The following is a 16,884-nucleotide window of genomic DNA, read 5'->3' as shown; positions in this document are numbered from 1 at the left end:
TTACAAGCCCAGCCAGAGAAGAGGGTTTCAGTCCCTTTCGTCGGTTCCTTCTGCCCCATCACAGTCTTCTTTCACTTTATTTTCACACTGATAAATGAACTTTTCCTAATTGTTAAAGAAATAAATGCATTTGCAGATGTTACATGTTCTCCTTCCCCAGTGCAGATGGACCATTTTTCTCTTGGGAGAAATACAGAGACCTCAGTGTATCTGGTTTGAAAACAATAGTCACAGTGTGGAAATCTCACTGCTTCCCCTGAGAAGGAAGAATGACACAGCTGTGTCAGTGTGTCTTAGAGTCCAATTAAGAGAGCTTCTTACAGACTTTGATAATACTGGGGTCAGGGAATGGACCTCAAGATGAATGACATTTAAAATGACACTTGAAGAAAAGGAAGGAACCAGAGAGGTGAAGTACTGAGTGGGAGGGAGTAATGTGTTCTAGGAAGAGGAATTACAAGTGCAAAGGTCCTGGGGCAAGATAGAACTTAGAAAGTTTTAGGAACAAGGAAAAGCCAGAATGGCTGGAAAATGTGAGATGAGTGAGGATTTTGGATTTTATTCTGCATGCAATGAGATGCCATTTTAAGGATTTAAGCAGGAAATTAAGATCATGCCAGTTGCTAGGTGAAGAATGGATAAGGGATGGGTAGAACAGAAGTAGATATACCAGTTAGGATGCTATTGTAGGTTGTGGAAGGAAAACATAAACTTCTCTTTAGAAAGCAAAAATATAATTAGAACATGAGCTTCCATTTTAATCAAGGAATCATTTTTTAAAAAGATTTATTTATTTATTTGACAGAGAGAGAGAGAGCACAAGCAGGCTGAGCAGCAGGCAGAAGGAGAAGCAGACTCCCTGCTGAGCAGGGAGCCCAAAGTGGGCTCCATCCCACGACCCCAGGATCGTGACTTGAGCCGAAGGCAGACGCTTAACTGACTGAGCTACCCAGGCGTCCCCTATAAAGGAATCATTTTTTTTCTGTAAAATCCTTTCCATGGTAGATCTATTAAGCCAAGACAGTGGTTCTTAAAGTGTGGTCCCCACTACCACCAACATCGTCATCACCTGAGAACTTGTTAGAAATGCAAATTCTCAGGCACACGCCAGAAAAACGAAGTCAGAAACTCTGGGGATGAGGCTCAGCATTCTTTTATTAAGCTTTCCAGGTGATTCTGAGGCATACTCTTGTTTGGAAAGCACTGGGCTAAAAGTCTCAAGCAAATACTTTTTATATGCATTGTGGTGCAACCCACATAAGGAAGGATCTTCTTTCAATGTTTGTAAAACATCATTTAAGTAATTACATGAATCAGGGGTGCCTGGGTGGCTCAGTCAGGTCAGTGCTCAGTCAGCGGGGAGTCTGCTTCTCCCTCTCCCTGTGCTCCTCCCCCCGCTTGTGCTCTCTCTCTCTCAAATAAATAAATAAATAAAATCTTAAAAAAATAATTACATAAATCATAAAACAATGACCAGTGAGCAAGCTAATTATAAAGATGCTAGTTCCAATAATATGTAGACTTAATCCTGGAAACCTTCCTGCTGAAAAACATCTTGAAATGCTAAATAACAATTATCCTTCGGAACATACAGCTGACTCATGAAAAGGTAAGAGAAATTCCCAGGGGCTAGAAGTGAAAAGAGTTGAAAAAAGCAATAAACTTGTGAGCTGACTTTATGAATCTGGGGATGGGACGGGGAGAGGTGGCTAAGGGGCTGGGTGTCAGTAATCTACAAGCTTGGGTTTTCTTCTTTTGTTCTTAGCACATAATAATTCATAGTAACATAGACATTTATAGCTCACAAAGCACTTTCATACAAAAGATCTTATACATTGGAGAGTAATGTGTTGGTAGCTATCATGTGGTAAGATGCTACATTAATTTAGGAAGGCTTTGGAAGGAACTGAATATTTTTTATTGGAATCAAATAGATGGGAAGATAATGGTTTCATAAAATATTTTTTAGTCAGTGTGGCCTGAACTTTCCATGACCATATTGTACTTGCCTTATAATCATTGTCAAAAATAGATGGGGGATGTCCTTTTTGGGTATTGGTTATTAATACCTATGTAGGGAAAGGAGATGATACCTCCAGGCCTCAATAAAAAATGGCTTCTTTTTTTTTAAAGATTTTATTTATTTATTTGAGAGAGAGAGAGAGAGAAACAGCATGAGAGGGGAAAGGGTCAGAGGGAGAAGCAGGATCCCCGCTGAGCCGGGAGCCCGATGTGGCACTCGATCCCAGGACTCCGGGATCATGACCCGAGCCGAAGGCAGTCGGTTAACCAACTGAGCCACCCAGGCGCCCTAAAAAATGGCTTCTTAACAGAGCTAGGCCCTTAGAAAGAGGGTAGGCCAGAAAAAACAAAACAAAGCATCCACTTGTACAGGAAGAGAAAGAGAATGCTTGAGGTTGTCTCAACTTGTGTCCTTGATAGGAATACAAAAACATAAAAACAAAGTATTGCTGGACATTGTGATCACAGGCCTGTCCTCATATATAAGTTTGGTGTTTGGATTTATATTCTCTGCTTAGTCTGGAAGCTCCAAAGTGGAGAAATTAACTTATAATTGAGGGTGCCTGGCAGAAGCATGCATGAAACTGCTCTCAGGAAGCACACCTCAACCTAAGCCACATAGCATTCTCAAGGATAAAACTCTGCTAAAGATGAGCAACTGACCTAATCTTCCAAAATATATAAGGACACAATCCCTCATGAGAAAGAGTCAATAGACACCATCATCAGCATGATTAGACTCCTGTGAACCTGAGATCATGGATCTTTCAGATAAAAACTATGTTTAGAGGGACGCCTGGGTGGCTCAGTCAGTTAAGCGTCTGCCTTCAGTTCAGGTCATGATCCCAGGGTCCTGGGCTCAAGTCCCACATCTAGCTCTTTGCTCAGCAGGGGGTGGGGCCTGCTTCTCCCTCTGCCTGCCATTCCCCCTGCTTGTGCTCTCTCTCCGTGTTAGAAAAACCCCCAAAAACCCAAACCACAAAAACAAAAAACACCCCACTATGTTTAGAATAATTAACATTTAAGAAACAATAAAGATGTAAAAATGGTATCACACCAGGAAGACTTGAAAATAAAATTTGGGGCCCCTGGTGGCTCAGTCGGTTAAGTGTCTGAGTCTTGATTTCAGCTCAGGTCATGATTTCAGGGTTGTAAGATTGAGCCCCACATCAGGCTCCACATGGAGCCTGCTTCAGATTCTCTCCCGCTGCCCCTCTCCCACTTCTCTTAAAAAAACAAAACAAAACAAAACAACAGGAAAAGAAATTTAAAAGAATTTCTAGAAATGAAAAATACAGTAATTTAAGTTAGAAAATCAGGGGGAGGGTTAAACAGCCAATTAGACAGTCGAAGAGAGGAATATTAAACTCAAAGAGCTGAATATAGTATAGAGAAATGAAATCATAACTATAAGAGAGAGATTCAGACTGAAGAAATCCAACATCTGACTAATAGGAGTTCCAGTAGGAGAAAGTAGTAAGAAGGAAGGAGGGAGAGGCAATATTTGAAAGGTATAGCTAAGAATTAGCCAGAATTAATGATAGGCAATAGTGCTACAATATAAACCTCAAAAACATGCTAGAAAAAGAAGTCAGATACAAGAAACTACACATAGTGTGATTCTATTTATATGAGATGATCAAACAAGGCAAATCTATAGAGGAAGTGAGTGAGAGGTTGCTTGGAATGAGGAGCAGGATTGACAGTAAATGTGAATGAGGGGTCTCTGATGGAAATGTTTTAAACTGGGTTGTGGTGATGTTTGCACAACTGTACAAATTTACTAGGAAATCATTGAACTTAAAATGTGTGAATTTTTTGACACGTAAATTGTGCCTCAACAAAGTTGTTAAGAAGAGAAGCAAAGCTAATGGTTCAAGACGTTTTAACTTTTAAAAAGTCCTACCTTGCTAGCAGCTGGAGAAGAGGAAAATGGGGATTGATTGCTTAATGGGAATGGAGCTGCCTTTTGTGGGGATGAATACATTCTAGAACTAGACGGAGGTGGTGGCTGCACAGCACTGGGAATGTACTAAATGTCACTGAATTGTACACTTTAAAAGGGTTGCAAAGGTAATTTTTTGAATGTTTTAGCAGAATAAAGAAGATATAACTGGTTATAAAGGAAACTGCAATAAAGCTTACTATGCATCTTTTTCTAGAGGGTTTTTATTTATTTTTTTATTATATTAATCACCATACATTACATCATTAGTTTTGGATATAGTGTTCCATGATTCATTGTTTGTGCATAACACCCAGTGCTCCACGCAGAACGTGCCCTCTTTAATACCCATCACCAGGCTAACACATCCCCCCACCCCCTCCCCTCCAGAACCCTCAGTTTGTTTTTCAGAGTCCATCGTCTCTCATGGTTGGTCTCCCCCTCCGATTCCCCCCCCTTCATTCTTCCCCTCCTGCTATCTTCTTTTTTTTTTTCTTAACATATATTGCATTTTGTTTCAGAGGTACAGATCTGTGATTCAACAGTCTTGCACAATTCACAGCGCTCACCATAGCCCATACCCTCCCCAATGTCTATCACCCAGCCACCCCATCCCTCCCACCCCCCACCACTCCAGCAACCCTCAGTTTGTTTCCTGAGATTAAGAATTCCTCATATCAGTGAGGTCATATGATACATGGCTTTCTCTGATTGACTTATTTCACTCAGCATTCTAGAGGGTTTTAAAAAACTTTTCATCTTGAGGGGTGCCTAGGGGGTGCAGTCAGTTGAGTGTCTGACTTGGTTTTGACTCAGGTCATGATCTCAGGGTTGTGAGAGCCAGCAGTCTGGCTCTGCACTCAGCGAGGAGTCGGCTTAGGACTTTCCCTCTACCCCTCCCCTGCTCTCTGTCTCTCTCTCTCTAAAATAAGTAAATAAATCTTAAAAAAAAAAAACCAAAAACCCACAACTTTTTATTTTTACATAACTATAGGCACATGAGAAATTGCAAAAATAGGACAGGTCCTATGTACCTGTCACCCAGTTTCCCTTAATGGTAGCATCTTACCATATCGTACCAGCAGTACATTGTCCAAACCAGGAAACTGGCATTGGTACAATATAATTAATTAACCTACAGACCTTACTCAAAATTTTTTGGCGAATTGTTTTAAAAGTTATAAAATACCCAGTGCAGATTTCCATTAGTTGAGATTGAACGGTTCTATTGTTCTCATCCTAGGGAAGAAAACATTTTGATTCAAAAAAAAAAAAAAAAAGGTTTCTGAACCTTTCTTTTCTAAAACCTTAGAAACAACTGAAAATTTGCCTTTCTTTTTAAGAGAGAGAGAGGAGGGAGGGGCAGAAGGAGAGGGAGAGAGAGACTCTTAAGCTGGGCATGGAGCCCGATGTGGGGCTTGATCTCATGGCCCTGAGATCATGCCCTGAGCTGAAATCAAGAGTTGGATGCTCAACAGGGAGCCACCCAGGATCCCTGTCATTTTGTTTTTTAATATCTTCTGCCGGTGAAGACTGAATTAAGCGGGTGGCAGGGGAGGTGAAGAAGGTGGTCAGAAGAAGGGGAGACAGAAACAACTGGATGGAAAATGGTTTTGGAAATCCTAGGAGAAGAACTCCAGGAGAGCACGTGGGTTTCTGGCTTCAGCAACTCGGTGACTGGCGGGACGTTTATCGAGATGGAGGAGTCTTGGGAAGGGATTGGTTTAAAGGGAAAATCTTGAGTTTAGCCTCAGGCTTGTTCTGCAGGCCAGGTCTCTGAGACATCTAAGTGGAAGTCCACTGGGTTGTTGGGTATGAGGTCTGGAGAATAGAAGAAGAGAGGTCTGAGCCGAAGTTACACAACTGGAGAGGGGGCATCACACTTACACTAAGTAGTATTTAAATTCCCTCTCAACTCTGCTCATGGATCCCATACATACTTACTAAATGATTCTAAGTCTTATGGATGCAGAGCTAAAAAAGACAGGTTTGTGCCTGTCCTCGTGGGTCTTACATTCAGTGTAGACCGCTGGTGTATCACAGACTGGATAGGGTGGCGGCTGTGCCCAGGCAGGCTACAGGACGGAGGTCACAATGTATACTTTGTGATGAGGTCTATGGTATAACTGGTGGCACGGAGGAGCACCCTGAGAGCTAAGCCTTCCTCCTGTGGGGAGGATACGGGACCCACCATATGTTATCTTTCTGCCCTAGCACCTTCCATCCCAGGGCCAGCCAAAGTCCTCTTTGGAGGTGAGCAAATAGTTAGGGAGGCAGGAGATGAGGGGCTGGGAGGTGGTGTGGTGTTGTGTGGAGGGTTTGGGAGCCCTTGGGGCTGATGGGACAGAGAGATGCAGGGGCCTCATTTCCTCTTCCTTCCCAGTCCCAGGTAGAGAAGTCAGTGTGCTGCCTGCCACGGGACCCATCATGTGGCTGAACACGAAGCACTTGTGGCAGATTTTTGTCCTGTGGGTCTTCTGGGTGCTCTTCTTGTGGCTGATGGCCCCGTGTCTGGATCCTAGACCTGAATCGGCCCCTCAGGAGAAACTGATGGTCTTGGTACCCCGGCATTGCAACCGCCCTTGGCTCAAACTCAGGACAAGTGGCTGCCCATCTGAAATGCTAAACTCCTCCCTCCAGCACCACAGAGTTGGAGAGGGGAACGGGTTTGCTGCATGCTATGGGAAGACCGTAGAGTACCTGATGGGGGCGACAGAGTCCCTGACCCCTGTGCTCTGGTGGTTGGTCAGTGGTGAACCCTGAGCTCAGTCCCACCCCTTGTCCTTCCAAAGCCTAGCCCACGTCCCACTTTCCCACCCAAGCCCCTGCCCTTGGCCCTGGCTTAGCGCACCTCTCATCTTCACGGCCTTGACCTCTGACCGCCAGCACAGGGCCTCACCCACTACCAGGTGATACCCAGGTCCCAGCCCCCAATCTCCTTTCTGCTGTTTCCAGGGCATGAACTCAGCAAGTGGACTTGGCCAAATGTGGGAGAAGCTGTTCAAGGTGATTCCCAGGCCGTCAGTGAGCCATTTCCATCTCTACTGTGGGACTTGTGCTTTGGTGGGGGACCCCACGACCCTGCGGGCCTCTGGCCTCAGCCACAACGTCAACCAGTGCACCGCAGCCTTCAGGTGGGTACTGGGGAGAGCGCAGGGCATGGGAAGGTCAGGGCTGCCCTCAGAGTGCTGGCAGTTCCTGCTCTCCCTCCCAGGATGAACCAGGACCATGCCCAGAGCTTTGAGACGGCGGGGAACCAAACCACAGGATGCTTCGTCTATCCCTGGAACGCCAGCATCCGGGGCTCCTGGAGACAGCTGGTGCTGCTGCTGCTGCAGCTTTCTGGTCTGGCGTGGACTTCAGATGCCCCGAGTGAGGAGGTGATGGTCTGGGAACCCAGACGTTCTTGGTACGGGGGTCAGGGGAGGTCACTGCAGGGGAGGACAGAGGGGCTCCAGGGAGACCCTCTGCTGGCTTATTAGGGGCACCTGCAGAACCTTCCCAGGTCTCAGACTGCTGAAACTCCCCCACCTCCCAATGATCTTAGATTCTGGAAGGTGGTCCTCTTCCCTAATGGAACGGAAGGCAGCAAAGCCCAGGTAAGGGGACAGGAGGGAGGAAGACGGGGCTGTGGGCTGCTGTGGGCAGGGGCCCAGGTCGGCCCCCTCTCCCTTCTTCTCCACCTCCTGGTGATCAGCCCCACCTTCCTCAGGTATAACCAGGGCAACTGGCTGGCTGATCAGGGTCAGTATGCATTCCTGGGGCTCATGGCTCTGTTCTGTGCCTTGCACACCCATGACCAGGTTAGGAAAGATTCTGGTCTATTTCTCACACAAGTATAGAGTCTAAAAAATTTCAAGACCCTGCATCATCTGACCCCCTCCCCTCCCCTCCTCTCTCCCAGGCTCACACACGGGGCTTCTCGGTGTTCCCCAAACACCAGCTGCCTCCTGCCTTCTCACACACTGCTGCCTCAGCCTGGAATGCCCTTCTCTTGTCTCCCTGGGGAGTCCTCTCTCTTCCTCCAATATGAGGAGGAGGAGCAGCTAGTTGATGCTCTTTGCTGGGCTCCGGGGTCACACTGTGTGTTCAGAGTGTGTCTTCCCTGGAGAAGGAGAGCTCTGCTCTCCCAGCTCTAAGAGGAAGCCTATCACACTAGATGTTAAATGAGTGCTGAAGGGTGACTGGTGGACATGGGGGCAGGACAGGATCCGGACTGCGACCCTGTGGCTCTCTCCTGTCTTATCCTCTTTCCCAGGTGTCCTTATTTGGTTTGGGGACAGACCAGCTCATGAGGTGGTCCCATTACTGGTATGATAAATATTGGTTCGAGAATAACATGCACAGTTTCAAAGAACAGAAGGTCATCCTCAAGCTGCAGTGTGAGGGGAAGGTTGTTATCTACTGTTGGAATGTTTTCCAACCTGTTCAGCCCCCTGGAGGCCCTGGGAGCTGACAGGTAGTCAAGGAGACCACACAGCATCAGAAAGGGGACCCCAGATATAGATCTGCTGCTAAATAAAACTATAGCTTATTTCTCTCATTGGATTCCTGGTGGTATTAGAGGGCTACATTCTATTCCAGATTCTTAACAGCATAGCACCAATAAATATTTATATATATAACCAATAAATATAATCAAATCAAAAGGGGAAACAAGCAAACCCTAAAGCTGAGAACAAATCAAATGGATCTAACCGTATATCAAATTGATAACATAAGCACCAGAGAAAAGAATTATTTCAAGTTCCTTTGGAATTCAGTACACTGTGTATCCTTTGTAGGATATATTCTGTGTACAAAAAGAACTACAAAGAAATTTTATTTTTTATTTTATTTTTTTAAAGATTTTATTTATTTATTTGAGATAGAGAATGAGATAGAGAGAGAGAGAACAAGAGGGGGGAGTCAGAGGGAGAAGCAGACTCCCTGCCGAGCAGGGAGCCTGATGCGGGACTCGATCCCGGGACTCCAGGATCATGACCTGAGCCGAAGGCAGTCGCTTAACCAACTGAGCCACCCAGGCTCCCACTACAAAGAAATTTTAAACTTCACTCAGTAGATTTATTATAATATTGGTATTATTTTTGAAACTATATGATGACTATCGTGGAATAAAGTAAATAAGTAATTATATTAATATTATTAGGAACCAAATACAAAGATAGGTAAAAACCCTGTGACATTAAATTCAAACTGGAAATATTATAAACTCAATTTTTAAGTTATTTTTTACTGTGGCAAAATATACATAACATTTGCCATTTTAACCATTTTAAAGTGTGCAGTTCAAGGGCATTAAGTACACACTGTTGTGCAACCAACACCACCGTGAACTCATGATTTTCCAAATACACTTTCTGCTCTGTCATCTGAACGGTCTAAAAGCCTGAACATATCAGTAGCAATGATCAATCCCAGAACTCAGATTTTGTTTTCTAAACACTTCTTTCCCATGAAAAGATTCCAAGTCTGGACAGGAAAAGTAGAAGGAAAACCCAGACCTCAAAGTTGGGAAGATCTGAACATCAAAAATAGCACTTGTCGTGATGGACTTACAGGGAATATATAAAAAATCCCGAGTCCATAATGAGACTCAGAAATAAAAACAATTCGTTGGCGGAGACTATTACATCAACTGGGGAGGGGGAAGCATTTATCCTGCTTTCTTTGTAGAAACGGTGGTTCAAGGTAACCAAATAGCCTCAGTCAATGAGGGTGTGCGGTTGCTGGGTGTGTAAAACAAATATCCACTACATTCTACCTCCTTGTCTGCCCAATAAGCACACACACACTAACAAAATGCATATACCCTCATATGACCAGGCGCACATGTACCCGCCTCCCCAAGGGCGCTGCGGCGTACTGGCTGGTCTAGCGTGGAGCCAGAGTCCAAAAATCCCCAAAGGTGTGAGCAGTGCCCCAGCCCATCGTCATGTTATTCCAAGGTACTGGACCCATCATGACATCATATAAACATATTATTTAGAGGAATAACATTACCCACTACAAAAATAGCGTCTTCAAGAATTGGCTGTCCCCGGAGAGAGGTTGGAAAAGAATTGGATGGGAAACTGCTACCTTCTTTTCTACTTAATTTTGTAACCAGGTGCATGCACTGGTTTCATTTTAAATAAACGAAACAAAAATCTGCGGAGAAAAAAAAAGTTTGAGTGGACAGAAAAGTACTTTTAACCACATCACGAAGTTTTCCTGTAGATTCTTTTCTCAAGAGGGGCCAGGAGGCTCTTCCTTCCCCCGTCTGCCTCCTGCCCAAGCAACCCTGCACCGCCAAGAGGCCTCCATCTCAGAGAGGTACCCCACGCCAGCCTTGGCACACAATCTTGCCTGTTTTATTCCCGTCCCCATTACACTTGATTTCCAAGCCCTCCCTTGTCTGCTGGGCCCTGGGCTGAATGCCAAGGGGAAGGCGGTTATCCACAAGGCCTCCATGCAGGAATTCACAACATGACTTGTGTGGTGGGGTCCCTGATATCGGGCTGGCATGAAGAACCCCATGGGGCACCAGCCCCTTCTCCTACAGGGAGGCCACAGGACACACCAAATGTTGCCTCTCCCCTTCCTCCTCTCAGCCTCCAGGGACGAATCCTGTAGAGCTTAGCAGGTGACTGTGAAGGAGGCGGCCGGCACAGTGGGGTGCTGGTGAAGTCGGTGACCACAGCTTCCTACCTTTCCCAGTGTTTGGTGTCTGAGTTAGCCTGCCACTTGGCCTTGAGCGTGGGACAGTAATGAAGCCTTCATGGTGGATTTTAGGCTCGTGGGCTGCCTTGATGTTCACCCGTGACTGATGCTTCTGCTCTGGTCAGGAAGGTCTGACTTGAGCGGTTTAGCTGGTAGAGCTTCCAAGAGCCTGCCATTGTTCTTGGGACCTACAGGCGCACCCCTGGACCCCATAAACCCAGTGTATCCATACAATCAGCTTGGAAACACTTTGAAAGGGCTCTCCAGCCCTCTCTTCCACCAAGATGTTCTGTGACACTTTCTCTGGCTTCAACAAGCGGCCAGTGAGTCTCTTCTGGACCTCCAGTTCATTCTGTGAGTGTTTGTCTATGTCCAGGCGTGCCTTCCCTGGAGAAGAGCTCCTCCTTTCAGTGCTCATTGTGCAGCTTCGTGACACGCAGGTTTAACGAGTATTTGCCAAGTGAATGAAGAACTGGATTAGGGGCAGGGGCAGCAACCAGCCCATTTTCTCCACAAGGTTTCTATATTTGGAGTTGGGCAGACAAGAGGTGGGCCCTTATACAGAGAAGGGCGTTACATCCACTCCAGTACTTGTTAAGCCACAATGCAACAGCAGAAGGCCAGGGAACCAGCCAGCTAGAATGTGAGGCTAGTCTTGGCCTGCCACAAGCCTTAGGCTCTTGGAGCTGCCAGGTAGGGCTGGAATACTCAGATCTAGGAGAGATTATGACAGGAAACCAAGATAGGAGGTATAAGAGTGATGTATGGATTATCAGGCACTGGATAAAAGCCTTCCCTGATTCCCTCACCTCAACAACTAGCAGTAATTAAGGAAGAACCAAATTTGAATACAAGTTTTCATCTCCCTCCCCGCCTCCACACACAAGGCCACGTGCTGAGATCAGACAGCAGCCACTCTCAGTGGGACACGATGCATGGCACTAGCGGGGAAACGCACTCTCCTCGAACCCCTGACTCATTCACCTTTTTACCTCCAAGCCCTCCCATCCGTGTCAAGCTTCGGGCCTCACGAAGGCATATAAAAAGCTGCTAACATTGGTTAACAAAGGACTAAGAAGGAAGGTCACCATGTCCACACAGGCTACCGATATAAATGAACTGGGTGAGACCCATGGGACCTGGGAGCAGCGCTCTACCTTCTCTGGAGGAGCTTCCCTTCCGAGCCTCACCTCCATCTGGGTCTAGGCAAACCCGGGTCCCAGCAGGGTAGACGGGAGGAAATTCCAGGGCCCCAAGTAAGACCCTATGTTCTTTATGTTCCCTTGTCTACTTTCTAAGTGTGGTGAGCAGAGCTGAGCTGAGCCTGCACTCCTTCCCCACTGTGCAGGAGGATCACACAGGGGACGTCGCTGCTTCCGGCACACTGACAGCCCCTGCTCTACCGACCCCCTGCCTGCTCTCTCGGCCCCCCCGCCTCCCCGTGCCCTTGCTCTTCCGGCCCACCACCCCCGCGCGCCACTGCCCCTGCTCTTCCGGACCACCGCCCCCGCGCGCCACTGCCCCTGCTCTTCTGGTCCCCTGCCTCCTTGTGCCACAAACCCCTGCTCTTCAGGGCTAGCGTTTGCACGGAGCTCAGCTGCTCCCTTCCCTGGGCCTGGGGAGTGAACAGGTGGTCAGTGGGTCAGGGGGTAGGAGGTGAGGTATTGAGGGCTGGGGGTGGGGGGACACAACGCATGAAGGTGTCCAAAGACCAATTCAACAACCAGCTGGCTGAAAAGGGACCTGTTCCATGGGCTGAGAGGAGGCCTGCATGCAAAGTCTTAGCCTGGGAGTTGCCCTGATGCTTTTGTGGGTGAAGTATCCCCACCCCCACAGGTGCTTCTCACGGGCCCCAGAGCTGCAGAGGCTCTGAGGTTGCTCGCCACATCTGCATAGCCTGCTTTCACTGGCAGGCTGTTTGCCTCATTTGACCAGCGCTTCCAGATGGGCCCCGAAGCTCCTCAGGAAGCTGGAGACCACCATCTCCAGAGCTCCTGGGCTCTGGGCTGTATCCCCTCTCTGACTCCTTTCTCTACTCTGATGAAGTCCAGCCTTCTCTGTGTGAGAACACGGAGGTCAAGCGGCTAGTGGTCTGTGCTCTTCTCCATAGGCACCGACGCTGGGAGACCCAACCCAGTGCCAGTAGGCCAAGGAGGAACTATTTCAGCTGATCCCCAGGCCCCAGCAAAACCCCAAGACCTGCCCACGCCAGTCCTGTGGTAAACAGTGCAGGACTCGGGGAGTCTGCAGTCTTCGAGCCACTGATGAGCACCACACTGTGTCCTGGGGTCGGGGGGATGAGGGTGGTGAGCAGGGCTGGCCTGTGAGCTCCAGTGCCCTCCTCACTTCCTATCTCTGCAGAATGAACCAGGCCCTGTTTTTAGGTTCAGGGAACACGGGCAACAAACAGAGCCTACGGGCACATAAAGGACCCGAGAACGCCTGTGAGCTGGCAAGAATATCCAGGCGCCTGCTGAAGCTCCAGATGTAGTGTGGACTGCAGGGGTCTTGAGCGAAGGCGGACAAGGGCACCTTTTATCAGGTGGTGTGACTGGCGGAGGCCCCAGGCCTGGAGTGGACAGCCCTTGGCTTTTTGGTGTAAATGTTGATCTTGCCGTCACTCTACCGCCTGTGATTGTGCGCTCCCCACCCCCCTTGCTAACATACAACCAGTTTTTCCTTCCCTACCTCATGCTAGGCAGCTTTTCTGCCTTTAAGCTGCTGCTAGTCCCAAGTAGGGAAGCAGAGGAGGCAAGGTAATTAGGTTATGCTCTGGTGATCCTTGTTGTAACAAGCCAAGTTTGGAGACTTGTTGAGAGAATGGGGTGCCGCACCCACCAGACCCAGGCACTCCCCAGGAACAAGAACGTGGCCCAGACGCTGGCTCAGCTCTTGTCCCCTCCTACTCTCAGGACTTTCTGGCCTGTACCAGCCTCTAGCAAAACAGATGAGGAGGAGGTGGGAGGAGAAAAGTTTTGTGAAAGGAGACCTCTGTGCTTGGCTCTGACCTTTCCCCTCAGGGTTCTGGTGACCAACTTCACCGTCCTCAAGTACATCCACGAGACCTAGCTGGTCAGGGACATTTCCCAACCACCGACTTGCTGTGGCATGTGATAAGGAGAAGCAGAGAAAGCTCTGGCCCGATGACTTTAGGCAAGGTTGGGTCCTGTCTGGAAGGTCCACACTCTTCTCTAAGCTAAAGAACTGGAGGCGAAGGATCAAAAAGTAAGGAACCAAGAGAAGTCCTGTTTGCCCTTGAGAACTCCAAGCACAGAAAAGACCAGGTGAGGATTCTCAGTCATAGGGAAACTGACTAGAGGTGGCGCCCAGGGCCCAGCATCTCTGGGGCCCCAGATCTAGTTCTGGGGGAGGGGGGTTCTAAACTGCAACTTTTTACTAAGCATCTGTTGTGGAGTCCCATACCATGAGTTTTTGGAACAAAGCTTGGCTGTGGTGAACAGCCCCCCATCTGCTCTGTGTGATGTGATGGAATACAAGGGGCCTGAACCCTGAGTAAGTAGGTTTGGGGGAGTGGAGTGCTGCTCTCAAACCCCCACATTCTTAACTGGGCCTTAGCTCCATCCTCAGGCTTAGGAAATTCCAGATTACAGTTGAAAGGCCAGAGGAAGGCCAAGCCCAGCTTCTTTAAAGAAAACAGTTCTCTTAGGCTTCGAAGAAGTTGCCAACAATGTCTTAAGCCAGTGAACGAGGTTCAGTCCAGGGTGCCTCTACCAGGGTCAGTCCCTAAGTGACGAATTCTGCCATTATCTATCTTCTTTACTGGCTTGACACGTGGCTGGATTACGGGGGACCAGAGTTGGTCCCAGTTGGTATGCCCAGGAAGGGACACCAAGGGCATTCACCCAGAGCAGAAGGGGGATGAGGCCAGATGGAGTGTCCGAACTCTAGAGACCGACTAGCCAAAGGTCAACTCAGTGTTTTTGAAGGCCTAGAACTGGTTTTAAGTCAAGAACATATGATGGTTCTCATTATCCATGAGTTCAAATCTAGATTCCAAGGCCCTCTATAATCTCCCTGCTTCCCCATCCAACCTTAGCCCCAGCACACTCTGCCACAGGCCGACCCATCTCACCAGCAGGCTTAGCAACCCCGCCGGACTCGTCCATCCTTCAAGGGTCAGCTCATGCCTTCCTTCCTCGGTCCCCGGAATTTCTATGCACTTCTGGTCAGCACAGAGAACGGTCTGTGACTCGCCGATGAGCGTTCTTGCCAACTGGACTCAAGCTCCCTGTGGACAGGGGCTTTGTCTTGTTGCCTTCTCTGTCAGAATGCAGGCAGACAGCAAATTCATGCCACCTGACAGGAATCTTTAGCAAATCCTTCCTTCACAGCTGCCCTGCTGTGCTGCGGCCGTCCAGTGACAAAGTGGAGACAGCATCAGGGAACAAAGGCAGAGACGCGGGGTTTATTGTTGGCGGGGAGGAGAAAGATTCGGTGGGTGCTGAGATAATATATTCGAGACAAGAGGCAGCAGACGCCCCTTGGCCAGAGCGAAACTCCTCTAGGTGACTCTGTGGGCTACGGGCAGCTGTGACTTGCCTCATTCCCATGTGAGCCGGGGCCTTTCCCCAGCCTTGCAGGTTTCCTTCCCTCCTCCTTGGGCCACGACAAACTACATGGACGGACTACATGTCCGTCCATGTAGTCCCAGGCTGACCCGGATCCTGCCCTGACTGTGGCTGCTATCTGGAGATGGCTTGGGTAGTGCTGGGGCTGGGGCACAGCGGGACTGGCCCTGGGGATGTCAGACTCTGAGTCAGGGACTCGTCCAACTTGCGGGTCTCGGCTTCCAGGACGGTGGCCTCGGGGGCCTGGGCCACGGCCAGCAGTGAGTGGGAGAGGCTGTGGTGCAGGCCCGCTAGCTCACGGCTGGTCTGCACCGAGCGAGCAATGTAGTCCTGCCTCTGCTTCCGCTCCAAGGCCAGCTGGGCTCGCAGCAGGGCCACCTGCGGTGGGGGGGAACCAAGAAGGAAAGAGTAATTAAGGGCCTTGAAGCTGCCCCAAGTCCCCCCTGCTCCGCTCTTGGGGCTCTTGGGAGAGAGCATTTGAATCAACTACCACACACAAATCTCAGGATCAGGCTCTGGGGTGTTTGGGAGGCAAGAAGAGCCTCGGGAGTCACGGGAAATCCAGTGATTCTCCACCCTGGCTGCATAGGAGACTCAAGTAGGGACCTTAAAAACAACAGCAACAACAGAACTGCTCATCCACTTTATTGAGGGATCATTTATATATAATAAAATGCTGGGATTTCAAGTGCACATTGTGATGAGTTTGATTATCTACATACACACTTATAACCGCTATTCCGATCAAGATACAGGATATTTTAATCACTGCAGGAAGCTCTACTGTGCCCCTTTGGAAGCTTTTGATAAATACTCTGACTTAATTAGACTGCGGTGAGGCCTAGGCATCAGTATTTTTTTCAAAGCTCCCCAGGTGGTTCTCATGTGCAGCCAGGGTTGAGAATCAGTGATGAACCCTTATTTCTTGGATGAGTACATTGAGACTACCAGAAGGTGGTTACTGGGCGCTCAGGGCAGGGCCAGGACTAAGGTGAGGCAGAGAGGAACGTGGGGCGTAAAATTTAAGAAGGGACTCCAGGTCGACAGCGAGCATCTCCTTAAATTCTCACCCCGTGTGCCTCCCTTGCCTTGTCCTAGTCCGGGCCCCATCTCAGGGCTTTTTTGTATGAATTCAAATTAATAGCCGAGTCTAGCTGTATAGTTAGGCTCTGCCAGTAGTGACTATTAGTTTCTGAAACGGGCTCAGAAATAAAAATTCCACAGTTCTTATGACTCCCGGGCCTTGAGAAACAGGGTGAGCCTTCAGGTGAGGCCTATGAGGCAAGAAGGCGCTTGATCCTGGCTTTCTCTGCCGTGGTGGCTGGAGCTGAGCTCTGAGGTATGGATCTTGGTGCTGGTGCCAGGCTACTCTGCCTGGTGTGCTGGCAACAGTCCTGCGTGCACAGGTGCATGTGAGGGCAGAGGAGGCCAGGATGCTCGTGTCTGCTTTCCTCTGTCCTCTAGAATCTTCCGTCTGCTCCTCAACGCTCTTCCTTCTCCTTCTCCTTCCTAGGTAGGAGCCTGGCAGTCTGGGGTCTAGAGTGTGCTTTCTTCCCCTCTCCTACCCTAAGCAGATGGGAGGTTGAGTTGGGACTGGGCTCTTCTTGCCTCCCACAGAGACTGAAG

At 48.6% G+C, this 16,884-nt stretch overlaps 2 protein-coding genes across 2 annotated transcripts in view; one reads left to right on the top strand and one right to left on the bottom strand.

Moving 5' to 3' along the window:
- The first annotated feature begins 6,305 nt into the window (after positions 1-6,305).
- Positions 6,306-13,738, top strand: CUNH20orf173 (chromosome unknown C20orf173 homolog). The gene is given in 9 exon segments (XM_088026643.1): positions 6,306-6,399; positions 6,402-6,712; positions 6,923-7,101; positions 7,182-7,376; positions 7,680-7,770; positions 8,226-8,373; positions 9,819-9,915; positions 13,031-13,156; positions 13,690-13,738. Coding segments are annotated over 9 exon segments (1,290 nt in total).
- Positions 13,739-15,067: 1,329 nt separating this feature from the next.
- The window catches only part of CEP250 (centrosomal protein 250), a 37,913-nt gene continuing 36,096 nt past the window's right edge, over positions 15,068-16,884 (bottom strand). The window contains exon 32 of the mRNA XM_088026760.1: positions 15,068-15,636. Within this exon, the coding sequence (XP_087882886.1) occupies positions 15,373-15,636 (264 nt within the window). The 3' untranslated portion in view covers positions 15,068-15,372. The remainder of the gene's footprint in view (positions 15,637-16,884) is intronic.

This window comes from Eumetopias jubatus, unplaced genomic scaffold (genome assembly GCF_037043125.1).
Source record: "Eumetopias jubatus isolate StellerSeaLion01/CBP00866 unplaced genomic scaffold, mEumJub1_p1.0 scaffold_9, whole genome shotgun sequence".
NCBI classification, from domain to species: Eukaryota; Metazoa; Chordata; class Mammalia; order Carnivora; family Otariidae; genus Eumetopias; species Eumetopias jubatus.
Note: the sequence above shows the minus strand (reverse complement) of the source record. Positions and strands in the feature narration are given on the sequence as shown.